This window comes from Danio aesculapii, chromosome 4 (genome assembly GCF_903798145.1).
Source record: "Danio aesculapii chromosome 4, fDanAes4.1, whole genome shotgun sequence".
In the NCBI taxonomy this organism is placed as follows: domain Eukaryota; kingdom Metazoa; phylum Chordata; class Actinopteri; order Cypriniformes; family Danionidae; genus Danio; species Danio aesculapii.
Genome location: NC_079438.1, coordinates 37,116,272 through 37,141,568, shown reverse-complemented (window position 1 = coordinate 37,141,568; position 25,297 = coordinate 37,116,272). Strand labels below are relative to the sequence as shown.

The 25,297-nt window shown below is 34.4% G+C and overlaps 1 protein-coding gene across 4 annotated transcripts in view; it reads right to left on the bottom strand.

Moving 5' to 3' along the window:
• ppfia2 (PTPRF interacting protein alpha 2) overlaps positions 1-25,297 on the bottom strand; it is a 308,411-nt gene that overhangs the window by 33,412 nt on the left and 249,702 nt on the right. For 2 of the 4 annotated variants that reach the window (XM_056455575.1, XM_056455573.1), the window contains exons 8-20: positions 24,498-24,644; positions 21,455-21,589; positions 16,579-16,662; positions 14,788-14,919; positions 14,640-14,702; positions 14,448-14,539; positions 12,343-12,481; positions 12,054-12,271; positions 6,290-6,530; positions 5,800-5,829; positions 4,840-4,967; positions 4,585-4,763; positions 3,024-3,114 (exon numbers count right to left, since the gene is read on the bottom strand). In XM_056455575.1, the coding sequence (XP_056311550.1) occupies positions 3,024-3,114; positions 4,585-4,763; positions 4,840-4,967; positions 5,800-5,829; positions 6,290-6,530; positions 12,054-12,271; positions 12,343-12,481; positions 14,448-14,539; positions 14,640-14,702; positions 14,788-14,919; positions 16,579-16,662; positions 21,455-21,589; positions 24,498-24,644 (1,679 nt within the window). Of the gene's footprint in view, positions 1-3,023; positions 3,118-4,584; positions 4,764-4,839; positions 4,968-5,799; positions 5,830-6,289; positions 6,531-12,053; positions 12,272-12,342; positions 12,482-14,447; positions 14,540-14,639; positions 14,703-14,787; positions 14,920-16,578; positions 16,663-17,025; positions 17,074-21,454; positions 21,590-24,497; positions 24,645-25,297 lie in introns of all 4 variants that reach the window. The other 2 variants (XM_056455574.1, XM_056455572.1) reach the window with 2 other exon arrangements.

The following is a 25,297-nucleotide window of genomic DNA, read 5'->3' as shown; positions in this document are numbered from 1 at the left end:
TAAGTCAGAGGGAGTTTGCTCAAATCAGCCATCATTGAAAGTCTGATGGCTACATTTCAGAATGCAAAAACAAAAATGGAAGTGATGAAATTAAGCAACTGACCCAAGTCAGAAGCCGTCTGTCCTTTCATCGCATTTCTTAAATATTTGTAAATGATATGGATTATCAGACATTTTGCATTTTGATTAAGCAAATCACTCTGTGGTGAACAAGAAATGGTGTGAAAAGGGCACGTAAATGTTGCTTTGTTTATGGTTTGTATGTGTGCAGCACTAGTTCTGGTTTCCCTTAAAAACACATTCTCTCAGGCAGGCGCAGAATGCTTTCATTCACTCATCTGTCGTCCATTTAGTGGACAGGACAAGACCAGACACAGCTGATGTGAAGTGCCAACATGGTTGATTTTCATTGCCACAAGTTCTTTGACATCAGCTTGGTGTGTCCCGGTGTGTCCACATGATTGACTTTTTTTAACTTTGTATCCTGTAGCCATTGTTTGGTCTAGTGAGTTTTGATAGGATCATACTTTAGACTGACAGTTGAAGTCTGAAGTAACACCATTATCTTTTCTTTCATACTGTGGTTTAAGAGAAATAGATTATGGGACCAAAAATAAAGAAATCTAAATAAAAAGCCAGCACAACCATTTGCTGTTTGCAATCAGAACTGGATGCAGGCTTTAAGTCAACTATGAGAAAATAAAGCATCAAGGAGAAGTTTGTCTTTGACTGTGATTCTGATTAAAAAAATAAGCAATTGCAGTATAATATTTCACACCGACTGTTGATTTGCATGCTCATTTTAAAAAAGTTTGTCACTGCAAAGCTAACGGTCCCATCAGAAGAGCCCAATTTTACAGAAACTTCTTTTTTGGAAAGAAAACGGCACAGAACCGGATTAGATACCGGCACCATTTCAGTGGCTAACTGTTCAGCAAATGTAAACTTCGATGTCTGTGTACTGTAAGGCCTTTGTGGTGGTGATGGGGCTGGTGATTATGATGTATCTCTCCTCATCTTTACTTGTCATACTGCATATGTTCAGGTTGAATGTAATGCATATGAGTGACTTCTTCTGAACATACTGTAGCTGGGAAGGGAGAGAAACAGTTATGAGAAAAAACGAAATGAAAAGAAAAAAAAACAGAGCAGGGAAATAGTCAATGAGTTGACAGTCCATAACCAGAAACGAGACCTGGTTATTGAATACGGCACACAATGCACGCACGGACACTCGCACGCACACATACAGTACACGAAAGGAGAAAGGCCTCGGCATGGCAGATCGAGAACAGGTTGTTATAAAGGCACACATTCTCTCTCCAGGCAGAGATGCATCCTCTATAGAACTGCAGAGGGGGAGAATCACATTTACAGTCAAATGAAAAAGAAAGGCAGAGGCAGGGGTCTCTGGATGGACAGAAAGGAAATGCGTCGGACCCCCTGAAGATAGACACACACTTTAGGAGCATGACGACAGACATGGACAGAGCGTCGACAGTGGAAAATGCAGCAAGTCTCGGCAACACAAACTAAACTTACCCGCTGATACAGAGTCAGATGAAGAGAAGAGCGATAGAGAGAGAGAGAGAGAGAGAGAGAGAGAAAAGAAAATAGAGAAAGCGATGGGAGACAAAATTAAATGCTTGTTATTGAGCATACTGTATGTAGACTTTAGAATAAACACCTCAGCTCAGAGACGTGCATTACTGTTGGCAATCGTACGTTTGCGCTTTGATATTGACGTATTGGTCACAAATTGAACAGATCTACTTGTCTTTAAAAGATTTTTTCTCTGTCATACAGCATGCAATAAGAGTGGCAGTGCAATGGAAACGGTGAAGAGTCGTCCTCCCGTGGTGGCGCCACCATGGATGAGACCGACACGAGTCCAATTACATAAAACGCTCACATTCACCCATCAGCGTTAAGACAAAGAAACGTGATATTCAGCAGGCATTGCATGGCATGCTGTAAACACATCCAAGTGTGCAACAAAATCACAAAACAGCTATGAAAGGCACATTCTCATGTTAACATACATTCTACCAATGGCATCATACAAATACACTACTTCAGTAGTACATTAAGAGTTAATAGTGTAAAGATAGGCTGCTATTATTATTTTTGCAACAGATACCTAAAAGGCCCTCATATACTCCCAGAGAAATCCTTTTTCGTTTTTTTTTTGTTTGGGGGTTAAAGTAAACACCTTGAGCTGTGGTAAGCTGTTAGCAAACTTCCAAATACACAGAGCAACATTTGGATTATGTCAATATGTGCTGTGCATTTTACTCTCAATAACAAAATTAACATACAACTAAAATGACTGCATTAGGAACATGAATAGTGATATTTGATTAGGCTTTACGATTCAGAACTCAAGTAAAAGCCCAAGAAATACATCATCCCCATGGGCCAATGGCAAGTGAACTGTGAAGTGAACTAATTCAGAAAATGCTAGAAAATTGCACATTCCTTACATTAACCCCAAATAAGCATTATAAAGTAGCTTCATTTGGTTTGAAATAACATACCACCATTTCATTCTACGATTTAACTCGAAGTAAATTAGGGCCCTAAATAGGTAGTATACTCAAAAAAATGCTTAAAATTATATTACGACTTAACATTACATAATTTTCAGATCAGTAAGGTCAGAAACATACTCTATGCAAATAGAGCTCCAAACGTTTCCCACACACAAGCTTTTTCCAAGTTTCCATTCAATTGTTATTATTAAAGTCATAGTATAACAGGACTGCATGCTCTCAAAATTAAGGTTTTGCTCACTAGCATAGAGTACGTGTCTGGCCAACCCACTTCAATGTATCCAGATGGGCCATATGTCAAAACACTGGTTTTTATTGGAAGGTTTGTAAAGCACATCATAACACTGTCTGTGAAGAAGGCTGTTATGATGTGTCAGTGATGTTTAATTAGTTTCACCCAGGAATTTTTGGGCCCAGCAATAATTACCTTCATAAATGTTTGTGTTAGCCATATGGGTTGTAAATACTTACTTCTTTTTAAGCCTACGATCTTTCTCCGCCTGCGTTCCCAGCTTTCCCACTGCAATATCCTGACCCATGAGCTCAGGATCAGACATATTCCCTACTGAAGGAGAACATCCATTAACCAATAACCCCATAAGGTTACTGCAATAATTACATTCACATTCAACTCTAGGTCAGGTATTTAAATCAGTGTTCAAAGCACTGTGATATCATGTTTTATGACACGGCTGTCTGGAATACTTAATTCTGATTAGTCAGTCACGACATTCTAAGGTATGTTATTCCCTGATAACAACCACTGAAACTAAAAACATAGACTCGTGTGTGTGTATGTGTGTGTGTGTGTGTGTGTGTGTGTGTGTGTGTGTGTGTGTGTGTGTGTAAAAAAGAAAACAAAATTCAATGGGGGGGGCTAATAATTCTAACTTCGACTGTATATATATATATATATATATATATATATATATATATATATATATATATATATATATATATATATATATATATATATATATATATATATATATAGAAAAGAAAAAAATTCAATGGGGGACTAATAATTCTGACTTCAACTGTATAAGGGGCTAATAATTCTGACTTCAACTTTATATATATATATATATATATATATATATATATATATATATATATATAACTATATATATAACTATATATAACTATATATATATACAGTTGAAGTTAGAATTATTAGCCCCCCATTTAATTTTATTTTCTTTTTTTAATATTTCCGAAATTATGTTTAACAGAGCAAGGAAATTTTCATGTTTGATAATATTTTTTCTTCTAGATAAAGTCTTAATTGTTTTATTTTGGCTAGAATAAATACTATATACTAAATAAATACGTATTTGCCCCTTTGAGCTATATTTTTTTCGATAGTCTACAGAACAAAACATTGTTATACAATAACTTGCCTAATTACCCTATCCTGCCTAGTTAACCTAATTAACCTAGTTAAGCCTTTAAATGTCACTTATGGCTGTATAGAAGTGTCTTGAAAAATATCTAGTCAAGTATGATGTACTGTCATCATGGCTGAGATCAAATAAATCAGTTATTAGAAATGAGTTATTAAAACGATTGTGTTTAGAAATGTGTTTAAAAAAAATCTTCTCTCCGTTAAACAAAAATGGGGGGGGAATAAACGGGGGCTAATAATTCTGACTTCAACTGTATATTTATATATATTTATTTTTTGCACTGACTGAATAATATGTTTGTTAATGTATGCTTCATTCAGCCGTCTTTGTTTCTGTCAGCTTTGCCTTTAATTAAAGAATTAAAACTATTATGGCATGTAATATTTTGTGGCACATAGTGTGTAACAAATGGGATAAAGTACATCCAGGTGGTTGTTGTGGCTGAATAAAGCCCTCCGTCGTATAAAGCAGCACTCTGCTTAACGCCGGGCTGCAAATAAACCTGTTGGACTTTATTCTGTGATAACATCCGCATGGATGTACTTTATCTCTTACATAAAGCTTGACTTCTTTTAAACCTGGAGCCTCTATTTCATAGTTTAGATGTGTCAGAATTGATTTCACACCTTGTCCTGGTCCCATAATCTCTTTGCCCAGCTGCCCCAGTCTGGCCTTTTCTTTCTTCCCGAACAGTCGACCAATGGAGGATTTGATGCCCTTCTTCTTGGGCTGTTTGTGGAGTGAATCCTGACTGCTGGCTACACTGCTGAGAGCACTGGCTTCTGTCTCTAATGCAGCCGTCAGCCTGCAGACACCAAAACACATTTACAGTCAGCTTATGTTGGCACACAACATGTGCTCGTTTGGTTTTATCGTCTCACCGAGCGTCATTGTGTGAAGAAGCGGGCAGCGTGTGGGTCATGCGGACTTGGCGAGGTGTGGGAGGTGGAGAGGTCTCGCATTTGATGGTGGCCTTGTCCTCTCGGCCATCCTCGTCCACTGCTGCGATCTGAGGTAGAGAAGACTCTTTTAATATTTTGCATCCCTGAAAATGGCACTGAGAATGTCTTTTTTTTAATTCGTATACAGGCTGGCATGTTTCTGGCTTGTTAAATACTTTCAGCAGGTTTAGGTCAATTGGTGATAGATCAATTCATATATTAAAACAAACCCTTTCCAAATCCCAATTTGGCGATGTCATTGTAGAATATGGCTAGAATATTGCTTAAAAAATACACACAATGCTTTAGTTAGAAGTGAAAGGATTGTTATCAATCATGACATGCCAAAAATGATTGGAAAAAGATTCCTTGAGCCTCTTAAAAAATCTCTTAAGCATGTCAGTTCTCCAGTTAGCCAGACTATGCATATTTTCTATCTATATACATTATTTGTTTTATTTAAACACAAATGATTATATTCATACTAAACAATTCTTAGATTTCCTTTGTAACCCATAGAAATAGGCAATGTTCACAAAATATATGTGCTCAAGCAGCAAAATAATTTAAACAATAATTAGAACTGTTCTTATTACGATAAATGTTAAATGTACTATTTTAATTACTATAATTACAGATGATTTTATGTTTAAAGTTAATTTCAGAAAGACAAAAATAGCTTTGTCTCGTTTTAAGCAAAAATCTTATTCAAATTGTATTCTTTCCAATTCAACACACTTTTGGACTGGAGCCAATTCAATCCCTCACTCCTGAACTGTAAATGGAACACATTTTTAACATTTCTTGACCTACCTTTTTTGGTCCCCTTTATTACTACCCATGAAAATAATCATGCCAAACACAATGAGTTCTTTTGTGAATACACCACATGTTAAGTACCTTTCTCCTGTGTTTCCGCAAGTCACTGGGCTGCAGAACAGACAAAAAAAAGTTAACAGGTTGCTGCCATTTAATAGTATTGATATTCATGAAGCAGTCAAAGGAATTAGTCAGATTCTCTTTTGCTTTATTTTACTTAAAAAATGTAACAAATTGTACTGCAAATTGCACAAAGAAACCCTGCCAACAAAATGCAGAATGGAAATGTTGACAAAAAATGATGACTTTTTACACAGCATAAAATATTGCTCATTTAATGGGTTTCAATGGGGATTTTTGGCCTGAATTTTCTGTGCAATTATTTCGTACACAACATCAAATAGATTTATGAAAGAAAATGATTGTGAAATAAAAAAAAAATGTATGCAATTTGCAATAACACTGCCATAATTATCACTAAAAAATGTCCATAAGGATGCACAATGGTTACTTTCCAATATACAGTATACAGTATGCTCACAAATGCTCATGATGTGCCAGAGATATTTACCAGTGTCATGACCCCCATGCGCTCCATGTCTCGGGCCGGGCTGCGCGGGGTGAGTTTTGGGGTGGAGTGTCCGCTGGGCGGTGAGGAGGAGGCGAGGGAGGAGGCGGTGGCTGAGGCAGTGATGGAGGTTCCAGGATGGTGGACTCGTGCCAGATTCAGACCCTCCAGACTCACACTGGCTACGCGGTTCTCAATCTCCTCTGCCCTCAGTTCAGTCGACTCCTTCTCTTCCTGGATCAACCTGGAGTAATGAGAAAAAATAGAGTTTAGCGTACAGTGAGTTATGGTAATGAGCCAACAAGAGTTTTGAATGACAAGGTGTAAACAGGTTTGGCAAGAGGACCAGAAACAATGCAGATAAAATATCTAATTATGGCTTACTAGCAAAGAAAAGCTGAACAGTAGAAAGAAGATAAAAAGCAGCCCCAAGGTCATTTTTCTATTATTCACCAGAAAATCTTGATCCTGCGATGTTTGGTTGCAGATTCAGAAAGAGGAATCATCTGATACCACTGTTTCTATGAATCAGTTTGTGCTTTGTTCTTCCCTTAAAAGATCTAAGATGTTTTGGCAGGCCCTGGATCTTTGCATCGTGATAATTGAAATCTGGCTAATTACGTTTTTTTAAACAAATTTGCTAATAAAATTAAAATATCTGGATGAATTGATCTGTAATTACTGCGTGTGCTTGTGTTTGTTTTGAAGAACAGATCTATTGCTTTGTGAAACTACGAGCATAATGCAGGATAGTTAATATTCAACTATCCACGTGAGTAAATTGGCATAATGTTTGTAGTAAGTTAATAACTTTACACAATTGTTGTAGGCTGTTCGTATGAGCTTTACACTTTCATGTGTCAACACTGTATTTAGCAATTTATTTAGAGTGGGTTCTTTATTCTTTTGCACATACTTTCAGTATCACCTTTGCTTAAAACGACACAATCTAATCCTGTTTCTATGAAACAAACTGCTCCACAGCAGATTTGAGTTTACAGACCTATTGGAATTATGACAACAACTAAAAAACTGGATGAGTTTTTTTAAGAACTATGCTGGATAGTTTCAAATCATCAATCATAACATTTCAGCTAACTGAGTAACCCATGTATGACCTTCAAGTGCAGTTTGTTAATACACATCATGATTTTGCCAAATACAATGTGATCTTGGATTAACATCTATGTTGATCCTGGAACATCATTTTTGTTGGAAAATGTAATCCATACCCATTCCCTACCCCTAAAACCAACCATAACTGTGAATTATTCCCAAAATCAGAGAGGAATAATAGTTGGATAACAATCATGTACAAGTGCATAAACATAACCGTAAGCCTAAACTTAACATAAATGGTAAACGTATCCCTTAATTCTGATTGGCTGATTGGAATGTTGTTCCAGAATCAACATAGATGTTGATTCAGGAACATGTCCTACTTGGTGAAAGCAGGTCAGGGTTTGTTAACTGAATTTGATAAACAGTGGTTTTCAAATCTAACATTCTGTGCTGTGGGTTTAAATATCTTCACAAATGCCAACTTACCTTTTTATTTTCTAAATCTTTCTAACATTTATTCTGATTTATGCAGGAAGTTTTCATTTAAATTTTTTTCTTTATTTAGATCTTTTTTTAGACATGTTTTTGTAATATACAGTGTTTCTGTATCAGTGGTGCAGTCCTTAAAAAAAAAGGTGGTGTACTATTACCCAACCAACCCACCCATGCTGTTTTATAATTTTACCCGAACGTTTCAGCGAGACATCATTCAGTTGACTTCGAAAAACGGACAAAATTTTCTCACAGCTGCTGTGGTCGTCAGGGGGTGGGAAATGGCGCAAAATATAAACAAAAATGCACCAATTGCAACAAATTAAGATGAGAGTTAAAAAAACATTTGGTATACAGTGAAAGGGGATGCGAATACACGTAAATTAGGGAAGTCTAATCAGCAAAACAAGTGAGTATACCGAGGGTATACGCAATTATTGATCCTCAGAAGTCGTAACACCCAAACAGCTAGTGGAAAAAAGTAGGCATACTGAGTATACGTGCGTATAGCCCCGACTACACCACTGTTCTGTATCAAATTATATAACAAATATTGACAATAGTGAAGTGTCATTATAGCAAAACAACATCCTGTTTGCTATTGTCTTCTGAGTAACAGAAGAAAACACACAGACTAGCATGTAACTTGAAAACAAAGCAAATCAAAACAGAACTACCAATAAAACAAATTAAATAGTTTAAATAGTAAAGCTCATTAAAGCATAGAACAAAGCTATGTAAAACAAAGCGAATCAAAACAAGTACAAACAACCAAACAAACCAAAGCAAAAAGTAAAATAAACCAAACTAAAGAAAGCAAAACAATACAAGAGTAAATCAAACATAAAAAGTCAAACAAAACCAAAATACAAAAAGTAAATCTGCCAAAGTTAAGTAAAACAAACATCAAAAAACAACAGCATAGCAAAGTAAAGTGAAATGAAACAAATCAACTGCATAGCAAAAACCAATGAAAGAAAAAGACTACTATCATCCATTGTTCAAATAGACAGAGCAAAGTCGCTGCATTCAGGAAAATCAACCTATGAACTGTTTACTTCAATTTGTCTCCGCAATTGACCTTGAACACAGAAAACAAAAAAAAAAGAAGTAATAAGGGACAAAGAAATGAAAAAAAAAAAAATGGTGCTTTGTGGCCGAAGACTGATGCAGTTGGTTTCAGTGACCGCTCGAGGACACAAAGCAACAACGCTCAAGAATCACAAACTGCAGTTTACTGCTCTAACATTCGACAGCTCTTGTAGAGGATGTTTTTCATTGGCTAAGATTATTGAATATCTTGTAAAGCAACCATTGACCAGGCTACAAACAATTAAACATCGACCATTTGTCAAGCATTTAACGTGTTTACAGTTGGTTCTAAGACATTCAACGGTTTCATGTCTTCTAGCCCAAAAGCATAAAGATCAGAGCTGGTGCTTTATCAAAAGCGGACAACAACTGGGAGGAGAGAAATTAAAAGCGCGGGGGAACATCTTTCTTCCTGAGGTAATCAAATAACCTGCACACATTAAAACAACAGTTTAATAGTATAGTGAGCCAGCCTGATCTAACAAGGAGCAACTGTTTAACATACAGTTTTGTCAGAAACTTCTACATCTGTATTTTTTAAAGTTGGTATACCCTCAAACCCCACATCTTAACACCATTGGGGGATGAGCAAAACATACTAAAATGTATGAATAAGCTCATACAAATTCATATGAATTAGTAAGTAAATGAAAAAATTATGAATTGTTGTCAGATTGCACAGAGTGAGCTGTGTTTGCACACAGGTAATCACATAAAGTTGGACACACTCATACTGAACTGTAATATATAATATATTGCATTTATTGTCTTAATGAAACTTGTACCAAAATACCATGAATATCAAAATAAAAGAGCCTATGATTTCATACATTACAATGTCACTTACAAGTTATCCTAACATGAACTAAATATATATGTATATATATATTTATATTATACATTTATATATTCAATGCTCAGCATACAGGTGTACACCCCCCCCACACAAACAAATATTTGTATTTTTTATTTATTTAAAAAAAAAAAAAAAAAAAATATATATATATATATATATATATACAATTTAGTTGAAATGCTATGGTTTGTATTTTTTTTTGCAATATTTTGCATGAATTTAAATGTATTATCTTTCCATTTCTAAAGATATTCTGTGACTAAAATATTATTTTAATAAATATATCTGTTTAATAAATCTGTTTTGTTCAAATGCACCAATATATATTACCCATATTCACAGAGAAATAGATAAAAAATATTATTTTTCAAAATGGGATGTACTCATATATGCTGAGCACTGTGTGCATATATATTGCTGTGTGTGTGTGTATATATATATATATATATATATATATATATATATATATATATATATATATATTGCAAAGCAAGTTTAATTTAATGTGATACTTTAATTTATTGTGTTCATTGACAGAGAGGGGAAAGACAAGGGCCTCTACACTAATGTCTGACTGCAGGAATCTTCAGAAAGTTTAGTTTCAATCTGCTTTATGCTACAGCCATTGTTTTTCCACAAAATATTTTGTTTTCCACAAAATAAAGGACTTTTGTTGAAAAGCCTTGATTATATTGTAAACATGGCTCTACAATAATGGTAACACCCCAACAAAACAATCATTCAATCTTTGACTTACATTACTTTTGAAAAAAATCAACACTTCATAATTTATCATCTAAATTTGATCTTCACTGTAAATGTGGAAAAAAAATCTAAGCTATCTGTAGTGAGTTTCTCTTTGAAATTACTTTTCAAACACAACTAAACTAAAGTCCAAGTAAAGTTTCATTAAAATAGATGAAGAAAGATTACAGTACCTGTTCAAATATTAATCACACATTTCCACTTAGCTGCACTTCAAATTAGAGCTCAATAAAGTGCAAAATCAGTGATAGTTTATTTCTTAGTGCTTGGTTAAAATCGTATCTGACAACCTTAGGTACAAGTTCTGATTCAAACCTCATCTAAGCTAAAGTCAACAATTCTTAAAAGATACACAGGCTACATGCAGAAATGTCCTAAGGGAAGCAGTTAACTTTAGATATCTTTGTGTTCAACAACTACTGTTGAACTTAACTCATACCTCAAGTTCTTACAGTAAGTGTCAAATCAGCCTCCAACAAATACAGTACAGTGCTAGAACAGCCAACAGGAGAAACCTTGAGCTCTGGCTGATAGTTAAAGGCACAGCTCTGCTTTGTAGAGTACCTGGTATTGTTTTTACTTCATTCTAGGACGCGTTGCAGAATCCTGATTCTGAGCCTCTGTAGAAATGTAGCAACTTCAATAAGGATGACACTTAAAACATAAAAACGTGAGTGTAGGGAATAGCAGGGGAACAGGATTATATGTAGGCTTCTATAACACAAAAGTGACAAGTTCAATTCCCCATACTGTACATTTAGGGAAAAGCCAATGGGATAATGTCTCATCGGTCTAACACAACTCACTTTGGATGAATATAATATTTATATATATTTAATAATAAACATCTACCCCAGACTGGTTAAGTGTGACAGAAAATGATCTTTAAGTGCCACTAATGTAGTCAAACAAAAACAACAGAAAAAACATAACGTCTAAATAAAAATATATGAAAAGTATAATAAATAATTAATACAAAATAATGTAAAGTACTAGCCATGATACATTTGACATTTGTAAATAATGACTGAGGATCACACATTACCTGACTTTCAAATAGTTTCGAATACAACAGACCTGTGCAAAAACAAGCAACTCTTTGCTAGTGAATGTACAGTATGCAAAAATGATGTGTTAAAAATCTTAAACATGTCAGATTTTGACTTGTTGGAATGATTGTGTATGTTTTTAAGACAACATTTAAATGATGTTTCAGTGAAAAGCTGTAAAACAACAAGAACAAACATGGTTTCATTTAATTTCTGTAAAATAAACAGCTTAAACCTAAAACCTAACAAAGATGTGCAGCAAGGGTTGGTGTTAAGCTCTTTGCTGTTCTCCTTGAGGACATATGATTAAGAAATACACATTTCACTAGCTATGGAGATGATACATTACAGACTGTAAAGCCATTTGAAACCAACAGGTCTTCTAAATCTCTGGGCAATGTATTGAACCTAGTCTACATAAATGTGCAGTGGTGACGATGAATACACTGACCGGATCTCTTTATTGATGGCATCCAGTTGTTCCTGCAGCATCATTGCCAGAGTCTGAGCGTCTGAATGCCCACTAGGAGACAGCAGATCCATGGAGCTGAAAAGGGTCTCCCGGTCATCGTCATCGATGTCTGACATCTCGGTGTCGCTCTCGAATGGGTGGCCGCCCAGAACGCCAAGCTGCTGAGAGCGCCATTCATGCTCTCCCAGAGACTTGGCCTGTAAAAAGGAGGAGAATTATGAAATGATTCAGCACAAAGCTTATGAAACTAGAGGTAAGAAGCTCCGACCTTCTGTTCGTCCCTTCGTAGCCCCACGCGTCCTCTTCTGGGCCTGCGGATCACCTTGGTGGAGCGATAATGGTCTGACTGTGTCTCAGCAAGAGAACCCAGGGAGAAACGCAGATCTCCAGATGCATCCAGATGTGAACTGCAATCAAGACCACAATCTGTTTTCAATACATTTAAGCCCTGTTTGCATCTGGCACTAAGCTGAGATTTTTTTCTGATCTGATCACAAGTGGTCAACCAAAGTTAATTACCATTTTCACCAGACAATTCATTATTCAAGTGCATCTCTTGTAACCACTTTCATTTCATCAAAACCTTTCTGGTTTCATCACACTTTTATATCACTTTCAATGCAATGCAGACTGCAATTAAATGAAAGAACCTGTTGTTATGCAGCTTATAAGTGAGCGGAAAATCAAACTGCACAGTTGTGGGTGTCAACTGTGAATTCAACTGTTATTTGTGTTTTCGTGCAATGCAACAATTTATAAAGAACTTGTTTTCTCACATCGTGTTCTACAATGATTAGGCCAGTATGCATAAGGTGGTTCTTTGTGGATAATGAAACACATTTAATGTTTACACCATGGAGGAAATCCAATTGAATGCTGTTTGAGACTGTTTACACCTGTATTAAACACTGTCCAGATTGATGAAAACACATCTTGCAACCAGGTTTCAGACATACTGATGAACTTTTCAAATGTATTTAGCTTAAATCCTAATTATTTTTAATATGAATTGCTTAATCACTCTATTTAAGTTTTCTTTCAAAACTCCTCTGTACTGCATTTTAATTGTCAATGAAATGAAACTGCATAAAATCATAAAGAATCACTGCACATAAGTGTCAAGTCATTTAATTGTCACTGGATGGAGGTGTTAACATTACTGTTGTTCTAAAAGTAGTCAGCTACTTTGCTGACTGCCAAGTGAATTACCTGGAACAATCCACATAAGCAACCACTCTACTTACCACATCATTTCTCCATTGAAGTAAACAAGAAACATGATTGTTGACTCCAATATTATTTGATGTTAACATGTTGCTAAGCTAGCATGCTATTGTTCCAAACAGAGCATTAAAGTCCGGCCCACACTATCAGTGACCTTGGTTCTGGAGGTATTTTTCCAATAGAGAGTTTACAAAGTCTTTGTTAAAAGCCACGAACCTTAGTGCTTGGTGATTTCCAAAAATCAAGTTTATTTTAATAAACTATTAGAATGCCATATTTTATCCATAACCTACAGAAGATCAAATGAGCAGTTCCCGATTGCATTAAAAAAACAACAACATACAAATAAAAACCCCTGGGGTGATTACATTAGATTAATGCAGTGGTTCCCAATTCCGCTCATCAGGACCCCCAACCCTGCACATTTTGTATGTCTCTCTAATCTGGCACACAACAATCAGTTCATGGATCTCTCTGTTAATAGGCTGATGATCTGTATCAGGTGTTTTAGGTAAGGAAGAAATGCAAAATGTACAGGGCAGGGGGGTCCAAGGACTGGAATTAAGAACCGCTGGATTCACGTCACAGCAATAGTGTCAGTTGAAGTAGATTGATTTTACTCCAGGTTAAATTTTCTGACACTTTTATGGCACTCGTGTACATTAAAAATAAACACAAGAAATTACTGATCTTTAAGTGGCAATCTCCAAAATTAAACAAAGAATAAACTTGTGTTGTAAACATTGTGCCCACCAGTCTCATCAGCAAATTCAAGTTAAAATCACAATTGCTAAAAAGAAATGTATTATTATTAATGCATTTTTTATTCTAATTTTTTTCATTTAGTGATTATTCTTTTACTAGCAGAACACTGTCACACTTTATATGCAGAGACTGGGGAAAACAATACATTTGTAAATGAATTTCTTTTGCATAATTCATATTTTCACGCATTTATAATTAGCATTTCTCTCAGTTTTTTATTGATCTCATAACAATGCCTCCTCCAGAAAGAATACGCACACTGCTAATGTTGCTGCCAACCACTGTATTGTGTTAAAGCGTTCGCCTAGGATGCCTTAAAAATCTGCAGAGCTTACTGAGTTTTGTTTACAGTAAAAGGATATTTCTTTATGCTTTTTGTCTCACCGTGAAAGCGTGGGCTCTGTAAGGGATCCGGCCCTCAACCGGTACTGATCCAGTTCAGATCTCAGCTTCTCCATCTCCTCCGAGATATGAGACTACAACCACAAAGCACATTAAAGTTTCATTTTACTCAGAACAGACAGCATTCAAATTTGTTTCCACCGAGGTAGTTTTCAGAAAGTAAGAACTAATGACCTTTTCTTGAATGGAGTCTTCTAACTGCTTCCTGTAGCTTTCAGAGTCTTGTATTAAAACGTTCTGTAGAAAGAGCAAGAGAAAGAGTGAGTGATGGGAAAAAGAGTGACTTTGAATCTTCATCAGCAATGTGTGGATCTTCTCTCACCTTCTCCTCCAGAGCAGCCATCCTCTCCTTCAGGTGGAGCTGTAAGCGTTCATTGGACTCGGTTAAGAGTCTGTCCACTGTGTCTGACAGACGCTTGTTGTGCTCCTCGTTCATCTTCTCTCTCTGCCGAGCCTAATGATAAACAAAAACAAAGAAAAAGGTAAATAAAAACTTATTTTTTATTTTCATAAAATTGAATATTTTGCAATGTTATAGATTTTTATATTTTCCTAATATTAAAGAGTGTCTTGCCTGTATTTAGAATGAAATGCTAGTATACTCAGGGCACAAATTACAGTAGGGCTTGACGTCCCTAATTAATGCTTTATCCCATCTGAAGGATGTCAAAACTGTTTAAATGGTGGAAAACAGTTTGATCTGTATTTTATTAATAATATTAATAACAAAAATAGATAATATAAATATACATTTGACCCCCCCCCCCCCCCCCTCCCCCTTATAATGGTTTAGAGCCTTAAATCTAAGCCCTAGCCCTGCCGAACCCTGGCTCGAGACGCACAGGCTGTAGCCCTGCCCTTGTCCAACAGCTCATCAAAATTTTTGGCCCGAGTGTATGACAACACATACTCATACAGTATGCCCTTAGTACATTGAATAATTAACCCTGAGATATTGATATTCATTGTTTTATTATATTTGTTTATATTATACATGTTTTTAGTAAGCCACCTATTAAACTAATCTTGGTAACATTATAATAAATGTACAATATTAATTATTTATGAAGCATTAGCAAATAGTTAATTAATCTTGAGGATGACTATTTATGCTTTGCAAATCCAAATGATAAAGCCTCTATTAATGTAATATTAATATCTATTAATGTAGAGTTAATGCTTAAAATGATGAATTAACTTAATCAAATATTAATTGTGTGCAGTTATTATAGAGTGTTACGCAAATATGGTTTGCTAAAATATGCATAAGGCATAACTTGGAGAGTGGCTACAGATTTACTGATTCAGTGCGTATATAAATACTGATACGCTTACACATGTATCTTTAAATAATGTTTCAAACAGTAAGGGTACAGTGATGATGTTTTCCTTTTTTATTAAAATACTATAATAAATATTTTTATCAAATCTTGCTTTAAATATAATGCCGTTTTTTTAATACAACTACGTGTAATTGTGTGTATTGTGCTTGTATTTATAAATGTAAATTTGATTTCATATCAGTTTATATTATATAATTATATAAATCATTAGACAGCTAGACTGTGTGGGGACAACAAAAAACTATTTATAACTCTATATATTTATAACTCTATATATATATATATGTATATGTATATATAAATTGTCTCAAATTTAAGCAAAACATCTAAGGGCATGTTACAATTTAGATCTAAATGTTAGATGTCAAATACTTTATTTATTTATTAATATATTTGTTCTAAAAAATATGTGTTGAAATATGCAATTAATGCTGTGGTAATTATTACATGCAATTATAACTGTTATAGTGATGATTGTTTATCCCTATTTAGTTAATATTATTTAACTGAAATCCCATGTACCTTCTTGGAAGTAAGAACATATATTACAGTATATATTTTTGACAGATGTGATATAAAAAATCTTTAAGTAGGAGATAGAGTTGATTTTGGTTTTAGATTATTCACCACACAGGAAAAGGAAGATCAAGTGTTATGTATACACAGTAGTTTTCCACACATCATGCATACATTTACCTAATGTGCTAGATCAACTGAATATTGTATATTAACATATACATATTACAAAGTATGGGAACAAATCTTCTGACCCTGAGCAGCTCCTGGTTCTTCTCCTCCAGCTGTCCTTCTAAATGCCTCATCCGCTCCTCAATACTGCCATGCCTCTCCTCCGCCTGAACAACACAAACACACATTCAATTTAGTCAGACGATAAACAGGTAAAGCCTCCAATGAGCCCAATGCAGCGGAGAGGAGACCCCTGAACCGTGACTGTGATGTTGGCCTGAATCTCCATCTTGATTTATGAGGTTGTGAGTTTGCTTGTGAACAGCACAGATATGGTTGAGCAGGTAAAAAGAAGGAGCTTCTGTTCTCTCCTGGGTGAACACCAAAGAGTCGAGTACGTCAGCAGCTCATTAAAGCGGAGAAAATCCCAGCTGAGCATCACATGCAGCTGAACAGACCCAAAACCACACACACCGAAGTCAATATGAAAGAGAGATTGAGAGAGAGAGAAAGAGAGATTTCAGGCCCACCTTCCTCAGACTGCTGTTCATGTCCTGGAGTTTAGCTTCTATATCAGACTACCAAACCACAATATACAGAAAAATATCACACAATGTTAATAAAGAGCACTGCATCAGTCCATGGATTACCAATATTTACCGGTAATAAATATCAAACTTTGTTAGAATAAAACCCATATAACTATAATATCTTGACTTTTAATAAACGTATGTATATTTTATTGTAGTAAAAACACAAAAAACATACCGTTCTGATATCAAAATCAAGTTAAATCAAAACCATTACTTTACTTTAGACATGACTTTAAACATTATCACGGACAAAGTGAGTTACCGACCTTCATTAGTAGTCTAGGAATGCAGACACAATTATAGGCTATATTACCAAAAAAAAGTATTTCCGGGTAATGATTTAATTAATATTAACAAAATTAACCCAAGCTTTGAAGGTAAATGTGATGTCAATTTGGTGCACTCAAAAAACTCAGAATCTTAATGATGTTCAAGTCCCCAATAAATCATAACTACTGTAATCATATGATTTTGTTAGCTCACGTTGCTCACGTTTTGTGGTGAATAATTCATCTCTGCATGTCAAAAATTGTTTGCCCTTCTAATCTTTAATTAAAATCTGAAAATGCACTTCCTGTTTGTTTGCAGTTACTTTATTTTCAGATTCCGTGATTTTGAGGTAATGGGCGTGGCTAACACTGCTGCAACTGTCACTTTTGCCAACAAAAAAGGTTGAGCAGGAGGAAGGAGTCTGTTAGGTTGTAATAAAGGTTGTCTTTTAAACCCTTTTTCCTGAACTTTCTGAATGAAATGCCTACTTTACTACGTCCATTCAGCCTGCGGTAGAAAAAACAAGCCACACTCACTGTTTTCTCATTTAATATTCTCTTTCTCTAGAAACTGCGTCACATTACAAAAAGAATAACGATCACAGCTTCTTGTTCACGGGACTTTAAGCTTTCAGATACTACCATATTTTCAACAAATGTTTGGTTTTAAAGGTAGGAATCTTATTTTGCCTGCATACACTTACAGTAGGAGATTTTGAAATGTTTGCAAAATTAACTAGGGTTATTTTGCATGTTTACTTATTTAATAAGATATGTTTTAGAATAAAAATAAGAAAGACACTCCGCTGTCCAGCACTTCAACTGTCAGAGCTTTCATAAAAACACTACTCATCGTCAAGCATACCCTGAAAAATTGCTTCTTGTTTCTAGTTCAGATATCTAAAAATTCTTAAACCAAAAAGCATTTTCTAGACAAGTAAAAAAAATTGTCTTGTTTTTAAAAATAAAAAGTCAAATGACAAATGTCAAATAAAATAAATCAGTTATTACTTGCTAAACAAGCTGCCGATGTGGTAAGCAAAATAAATTTATTTCAAACCGAAAATTATATCATTTTGCCTACCCCATTGACAGGCTATTCAGCTTGTTTTAAGGAAAAACTCACTTTATTTTAATATTTTATTTCTAAAAATAAGACAAAATGATGTCTAGAAAATGCTGTTTGAGTTAAGATTTTTTTTAGATATTCAGATTACAAGCAAGACAAGAAGTAATTTTTGCAGTGTAACAGGCATACTTGGTGTGTCTACACTGCTGGTATTTTAAGAAAAAATGTAGTCCTTCCATTGACAACAACATGTTAAAAAAAACTGAGCTTGGGGAAAAAAACACTCACTAAATCAAGATCACTATTTTAAACAAATATAACACTTATAAAGACTGCATAAACAATTAATCATGAAGATTATAATGCATTATCTAAGAGTTATTATTAATAGATATTTAAACTTTATAAAACATATAGTAATATTGATAATATTTATATAGTTTATGCTATGTTGATTATAAAAGTAGTATAATCTTTAAGGAATAATACAAAAATTTATGCTATTTTTCATTAATAGAATATTATTTTAAAATTTAAATTTTATGAAACCCCAAACCATTTTTATCAAGACAAATATAAACTAATTTACACAGGATAATCACAAAACAAAACATAATGTGTTTGGCAAACATTTGACATGAAAAGTTGTTATTTGTGAAAGCTCATGTCAGACAAAACAAGGCATACGGCCTTTCACATCTCTCTGATCAGCACACAAACAAAAGTTGAGAGAAATATCACTCTACAGACCCTGAAAACACTAAAGTTTTTATGCTGATCAATATCACATATCACATATCAATATCTGATCACATAACAAATGTACACTAAGTGCATTATAAGGCTTTGTACAACCCAAAGCAAGACCTTTTAGAGCCACTTAATATTCAGCGGTCAGTAGGAAAAACCACCTCCAAATGGCCCTTGACCTTGAATGTACTGTATGTATTCCTGTTTGAAGACTTTCTCATCTCATACATTTGTGTGAAATATCTCTTCTGATTGTTCATTTCAACAAATCCATGAACAAACAATTCACTGACTTTTCATTTGAGTTCTTATACTGCACTTTAAATTCTCTTTAATTTAATGATCTTTTAGACAGTACAGGTAGACAAGGAGGAAAATACTACCATATCTGACTCATTACTTTTCGAATTACTAATGTTTTGTGCATTTTGTGTTTAGTTTTCAAAAATGTTATGCTTCAAATATGCAAATTAAACAATTTAAATATATATTCACTAATTTGCATACATTTCTAGTACACAAATCTGAACATTAGGTTCTAAATTCTTGCTTAATTTTGTTTTAACATATCACAGTAAAAAGCCAGTAGAAAAAAAAATATTGATTAATGATTAATTATTTACTTTTGTACATGTAAGTGTTCCTGAAGTTAAGATGCGTGGCTCAATGTAGGAGAAAATATTTTTGAGAAAAGGGACTTTAAACTAGTTACATTACGTTTCTGACGGGCTGGTGAACATTCTAAGGTATGCAGTTATTTTCAGATAAACATCTTTAATTTAGCTTCAGGCAGGTAAGCTTGACTGCATTACAGTTTCATAACACTACACCAAACTATTTCAATCAACCCAAAGCCCACATCCATCACAAATACACTTCATTGGACATGTCCACATAGACATCACCTATATACTAAATAACTGCAGGTTAACTATGTCTATATATATATATATATATATATATATATATATATATATATATATATATATATATATATATATATATATATATATATATATATATATATATATATATATATATATATATATATATATATATATATATATATATATATATATATATATAATAACTTTAACTGTTAAAAGCTATTAGTTACTGGTTAATGAGTTATTATTAAAGTTATGGTAACTAATAACCTTAACTTTCTGAATTTGATTGAAATGCAATAATGTGCACCTTTTGTAGAGCTGCTTTGAAACAATGGTTATTGTGGAAAAGTGCTAAAAATAAACTAGACAAATAAATTGAATTGAAATTTGAACAAAACAGAAGGTTCGGATTAGATGCATTGTGACTGAATCACCACATTCTCGATCGAATGGCAACATTTCAATGCCCTGACACATTGATTAAATGCAACAAAAGAAACACGTGTATGTGTTTAGAATGGTGTATTTTTGGATGTTTTCTTTACATGAGGACATTTTTTTTATGAAAACACAAGAAGCTTAAAATCTCAGTCAGTACTTTTAGACCACATGTCCATCACTTCTCTAAAAACACTAAAACAAAGGCTGTCAAGCACTTCAATTGTCAGAGCTTTCGTAAAACTTCATAGTTCTTCATAGTTCAAACTTTTCATAGTACTCATTGTCAAGCATACACTGCAAAAATACACTTGTTTCTAGTTAAAATTTCTAAAACTTCTTAAACCAAAAAGCATTTTCTAGACAGATAAAAAAATATTGTCTTGATTATTTGTATATTGTTTATAATATTGTCTATGTTTATGTAATAAAAAGTCAAATGACAAATCTCAAATAAAATGAATCAGTTATTACTTGCTAAATAATCTGCCAATGTGGTAAGTAAAATAAACTTATTTCAAACCTTAAGCCAAATTATTTTGCTTACCCCATTGACAGGCTATTCAGCTTGTTTTAAGGGGAAAACTCACTTCATTTTTACATTTTATTAAAAAAAAAACAAGTCAATAAAATGCTGTGTGATTTAAGAATTTTTCAGATACAGTATTTGGAGTAGAAGCAAAAACTACTGTAGGTAAAAAAAAAAAAAACACATTTTTGAAGTGTAACACAAATACTCAGTGTGTCTATAATGCTGGTGTTTTCCATTTACAGTACATCAACGTCAAAAAAACCTGGGAAAAAAGTCTTTAGTGGACACTCACTTAATCAATATCACCATTTTAATATTTTGACAGTTGACAGAATGAACCAACCATCTCATCCTAAATACTTTCCCAACACTACTAAGCAATAACACAGTTAACATGTGTGCAGTGTCATGTTTGTACCTTTGTGAGAGCTGCTATCCTCTGTGCGAGTTCGGCCTCTACTTCAGGCAGCGTCTCAGCTTTCCTCATGGTCTGCTGGAGCTTCTGCTCTGCCAACTCCAGCCGCTCTTGCAACTGCCTGTTCTTCTCCTCCATCTGCAGACACACACAGACAGAGAGAGAGAGTGTATACAGCAGATATCACAGGACAGTCCAGCTTCCATAGCACCAGGTGGATCAGTGTGGCCATTTTAACTGTCTCCAAACAAACATAATTGCATAACTATTTTTGCCTGTTCTTAGAAAAATTAAACTACAGCTAGAAAATGAAGACACGACAGCACCTGTCTCAATTCATTGTTGTTCAGTGTTAATGTTAAAATTACAAAAAAAGAATATGATGTTGATTATGATTATGATTATTGATGTTTAATTGCTAAAAGAAACTGAGGAATGTTACCATGGCAACTGGCTGATACATAGCAAGTGCTAAAGTTACTAAAATTTGAAATAAAGAATTATAGCTATATAGAAACAACAATAAATCATACAAATTACAAAAGCACAAGCTAATTAATTAACAAATTAACCACTTAAATACAACACACTCTTTTTCAAATGCACTAAATCATTGTGCAATTCTGAGTGTGCTCCACACAGTTGAGATACATCTCTGTATGCTCGAAGGTGGAACAAATCTAAACTAACTTAGGTTTACAGTATTTCTGTATTGATTTACAGCATTTATTTACTGTTGCTCTCTGATGATTTAAGTCAGTGGTTCCCAGAGTGGGGGTCAGGACGCTTCAGAGGGTTGCAGAACAATGAGGGGGGGTCGCTTGGTGATTTCCAAAAATCTAATTCACTTTATTAAACTATTAAAATTGACATATTTTATCCATAACCTACAGAAGAATAAAATGGTAGTTAATCGTTACATTTAAAAAAAAAAAACATGCAAATAAAAAGCCATCAGCCTTTCCATTTTTTTGCGACCCCTGGGGTGATTACTGTATGTTATTTTAAAGAGACAGCACATTGATTTTATGGCACCAGGTTAAACTTTCTGACACCTTTACAGCATTCACATACATTAAAGATAAATACAGGCCACAACTGATCATGGAGGACGGTCTCAGAGTGGAATTCTTCAAAATTAAATGATGAATAGACTTGGGCCTATTGGTATGTGTGCGCCACTGTGTGCAAGGTTTATATATTTATAACTAGGGCCAGACAGAATCTGTGGACATTTTTTGCTATTTCTGCACAGAATATTGTAAAAAAATCTGCAGATTTATGCGGAATAATTTTGGGTGTATCATAACTAAAAACTTAATATGTTAAACAAAAAAAAATTATACATTTTTAACTTTTATTTAATGTTTACAAGGCAAATCCTAATAGATCTATTTATTTGGTAAGCAAAGTAAGTCTTTTATATAATACATTTACCATATATCTACTAAAAGACAGAAATAATTAGTTTACAAACTGTATTGTAAGTAGATCATATGAACGTTATCATATTAGTCAGTAATATTACTGAAATTAATTTAAAATCTGAATAAATTGTTACGGTCGCCGTATATTTGTAGGATTTTTGCCTCCCGTTCTCTCTCTCTCTCTTTCTCTGTCTCCCAGCCTGTCATTTCCGGACTGGTCGGGAGACCAGTCAATCATCATTGGGCGACGTGGGGCGGTCATATAGCGTAGGGAAGCGCTATTCCTTCGATCTCGTTTTTGCTGACATGATTTTGTTATTCGTTGTTTTTGCTTAACTTTCGTTTGGATACAATTATTTTGTATTATTTTTGCCCATTTTGAGCTACTTTGTGATTTTTGTACATCTTAATTTTGATTGTTTGTTTGATACTTTTTGGCGCAGCTCTTACCTGGCAATATTAAGAGATTTCATTGAGAGTTGACTCTTTTCCTCAGAGTAAGGTGGATAGGGAAGATGTCGTACGACTTCCATTTTGCAAACACGTAGTCAATCCATTGTTTAAAACACCAGGTGAATGCCATCTGTGTATTTTTTTTCATATATTTAGTTCAGTATAGGGAAGATTATGGCGCTTGGTGCTGAAGACTTTTCTTTTCTTTTTCTTTTTATGCTTCTAGCAAGGTAAGGGGTTTGTTTATGAGTTAGAATTGTTTTGTTATATTTATTTCTTTGATTTGGCTTCACTAGCGTCCCCTTACTCTTGAGTTGACCTAATTTTGTTTGATAGGCCTACTTTGTTTAATTTGCTTTATTATTTATTGTAAATATTTCTTCTTTTCGTATATATATTTGGGCATTACTCTGATTTCACTTTTTTTGTACATTAAATCACTTTTGTTGGCAGTTTTGTTGTTTGTGTCTTTTGCTTGCACCCAATCACTTGCGAAAGTACCACACCTTTTAAATGTTATTACTTGTACCCTAGACTAACATCAAGAGGTTGTAACAAATATACATTTATACACAATCAAATAAAAAGACTCAATGATGGGTTGAAAATCTGCGGAAATCTTCGAATTTCTGCACGCACAAATTCCATGTGGGCCTATAATAACCACCTCAGAGAATATTGGGGGTCGCGAGTCACTGGCATTGTGATTTTGAGGGTCTGAAAAGTTTGGGAACCCCTGATTTAAGTGCTTCTTTGGATAAAAGCATCTGCTAAATTAATAAATGTACAGTAATGAAAGTAAAACTAATTATGTTTGATTATTTATATGCAAAATAACATTCTACAATAAAACTTATTAAAACTTAATAAAATGACAGAATTTAGACTTATTTTGTACCATAACTTACCAAAACAGAAACCCAGTCACATATTATTGACTGACCTGACAATTGTAATCATTTGTAAGCAGAACATGAAAGGATGTCATCTTGACCATAACATCATCAGAAAAGAATCTTTCAATTATGAATGAAATCAAATGTTCAAAAGCAATTATCCAGCGAATGAATATGGACGTTATGTACCTGCAATACCTCAACCTAATCTGAAATGCCACTAAAGGAAAATTAATAAAAAAATTGAAAAACGAGCGTTGAAAAGTGGACCTGTCTGAGGAAAGCCTCCTTATTGGCCAGCTCGTTCTCCAGCTTGTCTGTGATGTCGTGCAATGATGTGGACTCTCTCTGGGCACTGAGATAACGCTTCTCCAGAGTCACAATACGCTCCTCCATGTCTTCTTTCTGACACATGGCCTGTACAAACACACACAGACATATTGTTAGTCGGTTATTGGTGCTCAGGCCTACACCTAGGATGGAGGCCGCGAGTGAATTAGTTTGCTGTCAATCAAAAATCCTGGTCTATAATTACACACGGGCTTGAGGACAAATATCATCACAGGCACACAAACACACATATATATTTGGCCATGAAAACACACACCCACACATACACATTCTGCTCCAGGCTGCCACAACATCTCTCCATCAGTCATTGCATCTCCAATTCAACAGACATTTCCTAGAATCTGTCCAGCTGTCATTAAAAGGATACTTCACAAGAGACATGAAAATTTACTCATCATTTAATCGTTAAAAATGCGTCTGTATAAGATTCAGCTGTCAAAAAGATGTCTTGAAGGATGTTATAAACTGGAAACCACTGATGTCAACAGTCAGAAAACAATACTATCGTAGTCAATGGCTACTGGTTTCCAAAATGGCATATTTTCCTGAAAGAAACTCAGGTAGAGGATGATTAAATGTTGGCAAATTGTTCATTTTAGGGTGAACCATTTGATTTGGACCAAAAAGGAAAATAATACATTAAGCCTGGGCTCACTTGGTGTTCAAGATTGAGAAGGGCACATCAATTCTGAAGTATCAATATATCCATGACCAGTGTT